This window comes from Nicotiana tomentosiformis, chromosome 12, assembly GCF_000390325.3.
Source record: "Nicotiana tomentosiformis chromosome 12, ASM39032v3, whole genome shotgun sequence".
NCBI lineage: Eukaryota > Viridiplantae > Streptophyta > Magnoliopsida > Solanales > Solanaceae > Nicotiana > Nicotiana tomentosiformis.
Window position 1 is genome coordinate 82,725,405 of NC_090823.1, and position 12,727 is coordinate 82,738,131.

General features: G+C 35.3%; 1 protein-coding gene across 1 annotated transcript; it reads right to left on the reverse strand.

The window, feature by feature from the left end:
- Positions 1-883: 883 nt before the first annotated feature.
- Positions 884-5,034, reverse strand: LOC104092692 (uncharacterized). The gene is made up of 6 exons (XM_009598349.4): positions 4,855-5,034; positions 4,685-4,735; positions 3,770-3,821; positions 3,547-3,605; positions 3,316-3,361; positions 884-1,300 (listed from the first exon to the last, which is right to left on the reverse strand). Exons 1-6 carry the CDS (start codon positions 4,978-4,980, stop codon positions 1,158-1,160), a joined length of 477 nt encoding a protein of 158 aa, XP_009596644.1. The 5' UTR covers positions 4,981-5,034; the 3' UTR covers positions 884-1,157.
- Between the last annotated feature and the right edge of the window lie 7,693 nt (positions 5,035-12,727).

Below are 12,727 nucleotides of genomic sequence, written 5' to 3' on the forward strand. Positions count from 1 at the left end.
AGTTGAGCATCTTATCTCTGAATTATTTTCATGTACCATTTTATTATTATTGTTATGATTGTTGCTGGTTATTGGAGTTTGAACTCTGACCATTGTCCCAGCTCGTCACTACTTTCAACCTAAGGTTATGTTTGTTACTTATTGAGTACATGGAGTCGGTTGTATTCATATTACACTTCTGCACCTTGCGTGCAGATGTTGGATATTGATGTTGCAGTGCACGGCGGGAGCTGGATCTGAAGATGTACCTGCGTTTCGGTCATAGCTGCCTCTTGATCTTACTAGATTTAGAATTTTAATCTGTTCCTGTATAGTTCAAACAGATAATGTACTTTAATTCATACCAATTCATATCATCTTTGTAAATTCTAAATCTTAGAAGCTCGTGATTTGTACTACCAGTCTTTGGGGAGTTGTATAAAATTCAGTTATCTCATCTTTAATTTACATCAGTGTTATTTTATTATGTTATTTTGTTAATTGACTTACCTAGTGGGTTGGATTAGGTTCCATCACCACGGTTTGGATTTTGGGTCGTGACAACAACTTAAAATTCAGTAGATAGAATAATAATGTAATCATTGCAGAAGAAGATTATGGTCTATTCTGTAACAATTTTCAAAACAAGCTGATGAGCATCATAGCAGTGATGAAATTCCACATACAACCAAATTACAACTATTTGACAGTAGTACAATAATGTGAAAGTAGAACATGAGTTTTAAATATGAATTAGAGGACTCATCCAATTATTTGCTGGTAATCAAAAAGTTATATAACTGGAACAAAGGCTCTTTGTCACTGTCAACTCCATCAAACACCGATGAGGATGCAACAATCTACAGAGGCATTCAGTTCTAATACGAAGCACTTAGATGCAAGATCCAATAATTATGCCGTTTAGGCTATTTACCAAATTATTCAGCATGAAATATTCTTTAGCAGTTAACAAGTGAAGCACGAATGTTTTGAACATTCCTAGGCACAAGCTCTCCTATTATTACAAAGTAAAAACTATTTCTTTGATCAAAAAGATGTACCTAAGAAATCACCCCAGCACCGAAACATCTTTCGATTAACAGTTGCTCCAGAAAAATATAAATTTGTGGCAGAATTTGAAGTAAGGTTTAGCTCCGATTTTGTGCATCTCGAGTGAATCAGCTGAGTCTTTCACGTTGAGCAGCAGAAGTATGGGCCTCCTCAATATGTCTGGTAAGCAACGATATTCCGTAATGTGATGCACTTGAAGCAGCATAATATGAAGTCACCGTAAGTTGAGTAAACTTCGGAAGTGCATATCCTGTAATGCACGATTACACATTAATCTGGTCAATTACAAATTAAAAATCAATAAATAAGATAATCAGCAAGGAAAAAGCTCTTTGATTATTGTAAATGTTATTGAATCTTCGCGTCCTTGACTGTGTCTGGCATGACTCTATTGTTCGTCCTAACCATGCCTCTTTTACTCGAGTGCTCTATATTACTTACAGCACCAAAAAGATCCTAATAGCAGGAAATATTTCACATCAAGCGATGCTGAGTAAATATCAAAAGGTTTGAAGACGACAATTAACCTTAGCATAACAGAAAGGTTGCTCAACTATGATCTGAATGCATGAATTCTGTCTACTAGTTCACTTTGATATTGAGCTGTAGGGCAAAGAAACGGTGCTTTAATCTATTGTTTACATGGTTTCAAACGTCCTTGTCAACCACTTGGCCACAGAACTTACAATTGCGATGCAGCTTTTTCTTCTCTCAAAGAATTATTTCAGTTGAGCTTTGTATGCTTTTCCGTTTCTTTTAAATATCCCACTTTTACTTGACATAGGTACTAAGATAACATGATGAAAAAGGCATAAAAATTAATGTAATACAAGGAAGTTCAGAATTTCTATAGCACTATACAAAGTTTGTAGCTGCATGTATGCTGAAACCAAATATCTGTTACTCCCACAATCCAATTCACAGTAACTTGAATATCTTTTGAGTGTGAAAGCGAGTACATGTTACCTTTTTATCATAAGATATGGAAAAGAATAATATATAGGAAAAAGCTTCCCCTCTAGAAAAGAGAACGTGGGACAATCCATAATAAAAGTAAGATAGTTATTTTTGAAGAAAAGGTGCAATTAGGACTTCATTTATCATAATAAGATTTTTTTTTTGTTTATTTTTATCATACTAAACTTTTTTTCACATAAAACTAAGACTTCACGTAAAATTTTAATTGCCTAATTTTAGATAAAACCTCCTTAATAGCTTGGTAGATGTCTTTGTAGAAGGGGGTGACATATGAATCAGATCCGTCAATGGGATCACTTTTACTTTTCATCAGCCTGGCTTTCATGTGTTATATGATGCCAATGAAGCAAGTCCATTTATAGTAAGAAATTTCATGCAGGGTGAATCTTGGATCCCAGCAAGTGGAGTGCCATATTTGGCTGCCAAATAATATATGTATTTGTCAATAGACTGAACATTAATGTGTAGGCTATCAAATTGGCAAAATAAATCCTACTTTGACCGTTCAAAGTTTATCCAACTATATCAAAGTGGGATTTCTAAGATTGTTCTTCTCTTCTTCTCTTGCTTTTTGCATCCATCTTATGTATCTCCATCCGATCTCTCCTAATTCGCTAAATTCTCAAGTAAAATGGAAAGTGGAGAAGAAAAACCAAGTGACAAATTCTATTAGATATGAATGTTATGAGTTTTGTAAAATTCTAGACAAGCCTCAATATTAGCAGCACATTAACTATGTTCTTGTCAAGTTTAAGGAACCAAATTGATTCTACTCAACGTATTGCAAGAAACAGATCAAGCACGTCTTCGTGATTAAAGCATTCTTTTAGCGATGTTCATTCTAAAAGTTTATAACAGTTTATTAAGAAGTAAAGTAACTATAGCAGGGATTTAAAATATCACCAACAATTTCAGATTCCACAAAGGGCAGATGAAAGATTTATTTTTGCTAGATTATTCACAACACCCAAGGGATAAAGTAATAATCCAATTATACTAAGATAGAGAAAAGAAAACTTCAGCAGAGACACCCAATATACATCCTAGCAACCCCATGATTGACATTTTTTTTTAATATTTAACACCCCCATGATTGACATTAGCCTTCAAATTACCAACTTTTAAGCAACAGTGAATAAGGAAGTATTGCTGCTTACTGTTACTTATTTAAGAGAAAACAGAAAATGTAAAGCTGCTGAGTATCATAGCAACTTTTTCATTATAGAATAACACATACAAAATGGAAAGAACAAAGCTTAAAATGTAATTATAACTTCAGAAAATCACCTCCAACTGCCGCAATTGCTGAAGAGAACATGAGAAGTGGAGGAAGCTGCAATAGCAAAACCATTGAAGAAAAGGGTAAACAGAAAATGTGAGAGGAAGGGAGCTGTAAATAACATGCCAATTGTAGTCCGCTATAGATAGTCAGAGAAAAGAACAAATCAAGAATACAATGAAAATCAGGGAGACTACAAGAGAAGTGTTAAGGAACAGAAAAGCGGTGTAAATGCCTACCCCTATAACAAATGGAAGCCACTTTGGTCCCTTCACATGTCTCTGGACGAAAGGGATACCTGAAGAGATACTTGCATTAAAGACTTCAGCCATGAATTCTTAAGATAAAACTTAGAAGAGAAGGAAATATTTAGTTTAAGATTTCAACCATGATTTAATAGAAAGAGAGAACAAAATAAAGATAAAAAAGGTAAGCACAGAAGCCATAATACATCAATCATGCCTGTATTGAAACCATGAATTGCACTGAGCAGTCCACCAATTCCAGAGCCAGCCTAATCAAAGGTAAAGTATTACTTTAATTAACAGGTAAAAGCTCTTCATATTATGATTGCTCTATATCTCTATTTCGCTCAGGGGTTTAGTAGCCTTGTCCAACTGGTTATAAAACTTTTGATTAGTAAAACGAGGGCTATTATTCCAGCCTTAGGTATAAGTTTACGCTTCGTGAGGAATCCCATATAGAGTGTCGACTGTTAACAAAGTAATTCGTGACTTCTTTCAGATTTTGGGTGGAAAATGTTCCAAAATGAAACTCATCCCACGGGTTACAATAGCAACTTTCCGCTGCATTGAACTCAACTGAATTCCAAGTTACTATGAAAAAGATCTTTAAATATACAAAACATCCATATAACATTAAGAGCTCTTGAGACTCAAAAACATTTTTATCCAATTCACCTCTTTGGGAGGACTTTCTTAGAGTTTTTGGAAAACTTGATGGACTCCTAAAAGGTGATTTTCAAGTTTTCCAAAGAAAAAACTGAAAAACAAAATTCAAAGTTCTTTTTTAATGTTAAAAAGGTAACTTTTTTCTTTGCAAGCACTATCAAACGAACACAACTGATCAAAACTTGAAAAAGGTGTTGGCGCAAAAGTTTTTTGAGGGTCAAACATTCTTTCATACTCCTCTATTTCATTTTATATGACACAAATTACTATTTACAGAGTCAAACATTCTTCCATTGACTACAATTTGTTTCATACATTTTCAAATATGTTTAATTATGAAAATTGTGACTTCTAATACTTATGTAACTTTTATTATAACAAAATCTTAGATATTTGATCTTGTAGTTCAAATACCATCATTCTTTGTCGAAGCAGAGAAAATATGAAAGACATAGCGGATACTTACCACAGCCGTGACATCGTGCAGTACAGGAGTAATCGCCCATTCTCCACTTTTCTGAACCCAAATCAAACAGAAACAGCTCGAATTACTAGCTAGGCATTTCATCAAACATGTAATAGGCAAGATGTAATACAATTACAGGTACACAACAATGAGTAAAACATGTTACGTACCGAAGTGGGGTTCAAGAGAGAAAGACAACGAGGGCATCGAGCAGAGCCGAGGCCAGGTTTGATTGTAGGATCATAATCGAGATTTCCTCTCTTCAGCTTTTCTTCGTATACCTCTCGTGTTCCCATATTCCACTTGGAAGCTTTTCAACATTTTAGTTCCCTTTTCAGCTGTTGCTCTTTTCTTGAACATGGGTTCGATGTATGATGGTTTGAGGTTGGGCCGGAAATGGATAATGGGCCTGGACTTTGAGCTTTCTGACCCATTTTTACACGGATAATCTTGTATTTAATAATATTTTTATTAATAACATTATTTTTTGTTTATTCCATTAATAGCCTTTTTTACAAGTATAGCAGGTTTTAAATTTTATGCGTAGATTAAGCAATAAACGGACTCCACAAATTGCGGGATTAGTATCTCACTTTTAAGGAATATGTTTCGATTCCTCACTGGATTCTCTCAAAGATACCCCCTCCCACCACTCCCTCTTTTCTATATATCATCATTCTCGAAGGAGTCTTCCCCTCTTTTATAAACTTTCCTAGTTTATATATATACTGTGTATTTTTGCATTATTAGATTTGGTACTTTTGACTTTGTGTATTTTAAATTTATATATTTTAATTCACATTTAAATACACCTTATATCATTATTATACATTGTATAAAAATTATCTCACTATTATACTATTTATATGACATGCATTTTAAACTTATATAATATGTATTTTAAATTTATATATTTTGATTCACATTTTAAATACACATTATATCATTATTATACATTGTATAAAAATTATTCCATTATTATGCAATTTCTTTGACATGCATTTTAAGTTTATATCTCCTTAAAATCACATTTAAATACACATTATTCCATGTATATAAGTAAACACAATCATTTAGATATGCAACAACGAATAATGCATATAAATTGAGACAACTATTACATACGTATAATAATAAATTAAAATCGTTAATTTGCGCACACATATAAAAGAGGCAACTAGATGGGATCTGGTCCCTTTTAATGAATATTTATTAAATAGGAAAGGTTTGATGTGTTGGGTGAGAGAGATTTGCGGATACCGTTTCTTGCTTGTTGCTAATTTTGTAACTATTTTGCTGCTCCTTTGTTTATTAAGTAATTGTGCTAGGCATGTCTATTTAATTCTTAAATATTGCCCACTTATGAAACTGTCTCAAAATTATGGGTGGATTTGCAGTCGTACCCTATATTTGTGCAACCTTTAACCATGTACCCTATTTTTAAAAATTATTGATTTCATAGCCAGCTGACAAAAAATTCGTAATAATATAAAAATTGTACCCCTGACAAAAGATATAAAAGTTGTATCACGCATTAATCGCGTGATCTACAACCTCATTCGTGAATAAAGATCTCCTTCATCAATCCGTCCCTCCTCAATCCTGGTTGAAGATCCCCTCTCCTCTCAGCAGCTTTATCAAAAAACCAGAAACTTGAACCAAATTCATATTCCGAATTCAAAATTATAAAATACATTGTAAGGATTGCAATTCATCTTCAGAATTCGAATTAGTTTGTGAAACTGATTGATCTTCATGATATATGTTTCAGCAATTATTTTCGTAATTTGTCATGCTTTTTAAGTTTTAAACTTAAAAAATAAAATCTGAATTCAATTAACGCCTATAGATATTTTTACTTATGCTCATTTAATCACACTTGCATGAAGTTGTTTGACGGATATAGCATGAAATTTTCACTTGTAGATCTTCAAAAAAAATTTAAAACTTCAAATTTAATGCATGAAAGATATAGAATAAAGTTGTTTCACGTTGAAGTCTGAAGTTTTAATCAAATACAAGCTAAAACTTCATGCTAATGTAGCATGAAGTTTTTTCACATTAAAGCTAAAACTTCAAGCTAATGTAGCATGAAGTTGTTTCACTTTGAAGCTAAAACTCCATGCTAATGGATGTTGAAGTTATTTAGTTCATTTGATAAAACTTCATATCAACACTTGCTGAAGTTTTGTCAAGAAGTCTATAGTATGCTGAAGTTTTTTAGTTTATTTACTAAAACTTCAGACTAAATATGCTTCAGTTTTTGTTCTGCAGTATGTAATTTTCTAAAGAATTTTTTGCTAATGCATGCTAAAGTTATTTAGTTCATTTGCTAAAACTTTATACTAAAACATGCCGAAGTTTTGTCCTGCAATCTATAGTTTTGTCATGAGTTTTATCCGAAACTTCAGTCTAAACAAGATGAAGTTTTTTAGTTCGTTTGCTAAAACTTCACGATAAACATGATTAAGTTTTTGTCTTGCAGTATGTAATTTGCTAATGATTTTTTGCTAATACATGCTGAAGTTATTTAATACATTTGTGTCACAACCCAATTTCCCCTCCGTTTGGGTATCGTGATGGCACCTAGTGTTAAGGACTAGGTAAGCCTAACAATAATTAAAACAACATCATTATTTAAATAGAATCTCTTATAGTTCCCAAAATCGGTAGTACAAGTCATAAGCTCTATGGAGTGTCTGCTAGAAAATTTCTAAATACAACTGTCCAGAAATAAGAATAAACAGTGCAAAATGAAAAGTTGAAGGTGACTCCAAAGCCCGCGAATGCAGCGGCAGGCTTACCTTGAGTCTCCGCAACAACAGTCCACACAGCTAACTAATGAACAATTACCTGGATCTATACAAAACAATATGCAGAAGAGTAGTATGAGCACACCACAGCGGTGCCCAGTAAGTATCAAGACTAACCTCGGTGAAGTAGTGACGAGGACTAGTCAAGACACCCACTGGTCTAATAAACTAAACAAGCATAAGTATAGGGATGACAGAACATGACATCTATCTAAGGACTCCACGATATGGCTAATGACATAGAAACTGCAATAAGGAAGGAAAAACATGAATTAACAGCGGAACACCAGAATAAGACACAAAAGAATGAACGAAAACACAACCCAAATCCAGAAATCACAATACAACAAAGGCAAGTAGTAACTCAGCAGCTGCAATAGTTTTCACATCAGGTCTCACCAAACAACCCCAATAAATTAGTCAAATCCTTCAAGTGAAAAATCTCACCCGTAAGTTTTTTTTTTAAATTGAGGTCTTTAGAATATAATCCTTTCCAATAAGAAATTATTTTTAAAATATACTTCATTCAAATAAATATCTTTCAAACATAGTTCTTTCAAGATAAAATCTTTCAAATATAAACTCTTCAAGTAATATCCTTCGAGTATAAGTCACCCTGTGACACCTAAGCACGGAAGATTAGCAGCTCCGAATATAGATATAACCACAGGGGAAATCTATCGGGATACCGTCCCGTAGTCCCGAATTAATTATGCAAGATAGAGGGATCTCCCGGAATACGTCTGTAGTCCCAATTTAAATATGCAGTGCTGGGGGATCTCCCGGATTACGTCCATAGTCCCAATTTAAATATGCAGTGCTGGAGATCTCCCGGAATATGTTTGTAATCCCAAAATAAATATGCAGTGCTGGGGGATCTCTCAGAATACGTCCGTAGTCCTAAAGTAAATATTCAAGATAGGGGGGTCTCCCGGAATACTTCTGTAGTCCCAATTTAAATATGCAGTGCTGGGGGATCTCCCGGAATACGTATGTAATCCCAATTTAAATATGCAGTGCTGACAATAGAGATAACAACTATAACACGACAGAAACCTTGTACATCACCACAATGAGTGCAAAAGCAACAATGACAGAAATGCAAGGTACGACGAGCAAATCAACTCAAGAATTTAAATCACAAGAATGGTAGAACTCATTCACAAGGAATAACCACAGTAAAGAATGATAGGCACAAGGAGAACAACTTAACAAGGGAAAACAAAACAAAAATGTAGCAACAATTCTACAATATTCAAGTCAACAATAAGAAGCCAACACGAGTCAAATAGTTCCAAATAATGGCAAGTCAACTAAGATATATGTTATCTAAACTCCTTTTGAGGTTGAGCAATTACGAGGAAAATTCAACAATTCAAGTAAGGATAAGCGGCGAAAGATAATCATAACTCCAATTAAGACTAAACAATTATAGGATAAGAAAATAATGATTTTAATTAAAGATATGCAGTTATGAAAAATATAGCACGGGGATAGAAGAGGTAAAATCTTTGGTTAAGTCGAATAAGGGTCAAATAGACAATAAGAGTGAATCCTAAAGCAATTATCTCTAATTAAAGCATGTAGAGGTAAAACTAGCAAATAGGAATTCAAACGTATCAAAAACAACATCATACACAGTGAATATAAGGACATAAGACCCTAAAAGGCCAATTTTCCACAAATAAGTCAGAGCACGCACTCGTCACCTCGCGTACATAGACTATAATCAACATAGATGACTCAAATTCTAAGGGGTAGTTCCCCCACACAAGGTTAGGCAAGATACTTACCTCGAGTCAAGCTCATTCAATCTGTAAGAATGCCCTTTCCACGAATATCCGGCTCTGAATGGCCCATATCTAGCCAAAAGCAATTACATATCATATTTATAATCATAATACACTCATCTAATTAATTAAATCAATACTTTAATAAAAATTTTGAAATTCGCCCTAAAAGGTCGACACGGGCCCACGTCTCAAAATCGGGTAAAAGTCATAAAATATGAAAGCTCATTCACTCACGAGTCTAACCATATCGAATTTACTAAAATCCGATACCAAAATCTCGATCAAAACCCCAAAATTCGGCCTAAGAACTTTTCTCAATTTTTTCACCCCAAATCCGAATTTAGACGAAGAATTCTAGCATAGATTAGTGGAATATAACCATAAGGGAGTTAAGAATCATTACCCAAAAACTTCCTCCGAAAATCTCTCCAAATTCCGCATTCTACCGAGCTCTCAATCAAATTTGTGAAGTGAACTTCAAACCTTCAAATCTGCCCTTTTTCTGCCCAGTTATTCCGCATCTGCGGACCTTGGGTCGCACCTGCGATGCCACACCTACGAAATTTCCTTCGCAGGTGCAGAAACGACTTAAGAGGGCTGGGTCCGCTTCTGCAAAAAAAGGGCTGCACCTGCGAGTGTGCGCCTGCGGACTATTGTCCGCTTCTGCGATCTCCTCCGCGCCTGCGTGACCCTAACGCATCTGCGGGTATCGTGATGGCACCTAGTCTTAAGGACTAGGTAAGCCTAACAATAATTAAAACAACAACATTATTTAAATAGAATCTCCTATAGTTTCCAAAATCGGTAGTACAAGTCATAAGCTCTATAGAGTGTTTGCTAGAAAATTTCTAAATACAACTGTCCAGAAATAAGAATAAACAGTGCCAAATGAAAAGTTAAAGGTGACTCCGAAGCCTGCGAACGCAGCGGTAGATTTCCCTTGAGTCTCCGCAACAACAGTCCACACCGCTAGCTAACGAACAATTACCTGGATCTGTACAAAAAAATGTGCAGAAGAGTAGCATGAGCACACCACAGCAGTGCCCAGTAAGTATCAAAACTAACCTCAGTGAAGTAGTGACGAGGACTAGGCAAGACACCCACTGGTCTAATAAACTGAACAAGCATAAGTATTGAGATGACAGAACATGACATCTATCTAAGGACCCCACGATATGGCTAACGACATAACAACTGCAATAAGGAAGGAAAAATAGGAAGTAACAGTGGAACACCAGAATAAGACGCAGAAGAATGAATAAAAACACAACCCAAATCCAGAAATCATAATACAGTAAAGGCAAGTAGTAACTCAGCAGCTGCAATAGTTTTCACATCATGTCTCAGCCAACAACCCCAATAAATTAGTCAAATCCTTCAAGTGTAAACTCTCACCCGTAAGTTTTTTTTTAAATTGAGGTCTTTAGAATATAATCCTTTCCAATAAGAAATTATTTTTGAAATATACTTCATTCAAATAAATATCTTTCAAACATAGTTCTTTCAAGATAAAATCTTTCAAATATAAACTCTTCAAGTAATATCCTTCGAGTATAAGTCACCCTGTGACACCTAAGCACGAAAGATTAGCAGCTCCGAATATAGATATAACCACAGGGGAAATCTATCGGGATACCGTCCCGTAGTCCCGAATTAATTATGCAAGATAGAGGGATCTCCCGGAATACGTCTGTAGTCCCAATTTAAATATGCAGTGCTGGGGGATCTCCCGGATTACGTCCATAGTCCCAATTTAAATATGCAGTGCTGGAGATCTCCCGGAATATGTTTGTAATCCCAAAATAAATATGCAGTGCTGGGAAATCTCCCGGAATACGTCCGTAGTCCAAAGTAAATATGCAAGACAGGGGGATCTCCCGGAATACGTCTGTAGTCCCAATTTAAATATGTAGTGATGGGGGATCTCCCGGAATACGTCCGTAGTCCCAATTTAAATATGCAGTACTGACAACAGAGATAACAACTATAACACGACAGAAACCTCGTACATCACCACAACGAGTACAAAAGCAACAATGACAGAAATGCAAGGTACGCCGAGCAAATCAACTCAAGAATTTAAATCACAAGAACGGTAGAACTCATTCACAAGGAATAACCACAGTAAAGAATGCTAGGCACAAGGAGAACAGCTTAACAAGGGAAAAAAATGTAACAACAATTCCACAATATTCAAGTCAACAATAAGAAGCCAACACGAGTCAAATAGTTCCAAATAATGGCAAGTCAACTAAGATATAGGTTATCTAAACTCCTTTTGAGGTTGAGCAATTACGAGAAAAATTTAACAATTCAAGTAAGGATAAGCAGCGGAAGATAATCATAACTCCAATTAAGACTAAACAATTATAGGATGAGAAAATAATGATTTCAATTAAAGATAAGCAGTTATGAAAAATATAGCACGACAATAGAAGAGGTAAAATCTTTGGTTAAGTCGAATAAGGATCAAATAGACAATAAGAGTGAATCCTAAAGCAATTATATCTAATCAAAGCATGTAGAGGTAAAACTAGCAAATAGGAATTCAAACGTATCAAAAACAACATCATACACAGTGAATATAAGAACATAAGAACCCTAAAAGGCAAACTTTCCACAAATAAGTCCGAGCATGCACTCGTCACCTCGCGTACACAGACTACAATCAACATAGATGACTCAAATCCTAAGGGGTAGTTCCCCCACACAAGGTTAGGCAAGATACTTACCTCGAGTCAAGCTCAATCAATCCGTAAGAATGCCCTTTCCATGAATATCCAGCTCTGAATGGCCCAAATCTAGCCAAAAGCAATTACATATCATGTTTACAATTATAATAGACTCATCTAATTAATTAAATCAATACTTTAATAAAAATTTCAAAATTCGCCTTGAAGAGTCGATACGGGCCCACGTCTCGGAATCGGGTAAAAGTCATAAAATACGAAAGCTCATTTACTCACGAGTCTAATCATATCAAATTTACTAAAAACCGACACCAAAATCTCGATCAAAACCCCAAAATTCGGCCTAAGAACTTTTCTTAATTTTTTCACCCCAAATTCGAATTTAAACGATGAATTCTAGCATAGATTAGTGGAATATAACCATAAGGGAGTTAAGAATCATTATCCAAAAACTTCCTCCGAAAATCTCTCCAAATTTCGCTTTCTACAGAGCTCTCAATCAAATTTGTGAAGTGAATTTCAAACCCTCGAATCTGCCCCTTTTCTACCCCAGTTATTCCGCATCTGTGGACCTTGGGTCACACCTGTGACGCCGCACCTGCGGAATTTCCTTCGTAGGTGTGGAAACGGCTTAAGAGGGCTGGGTCCGCTTCTGCGGAAAAAGGGCCGCACCTGTGAGTGCGCGCCTGCGGACTATTGTTCGCTTCTGCGATCTCCTCCGCGCCTGCGTGACCCTAATGCATCTGC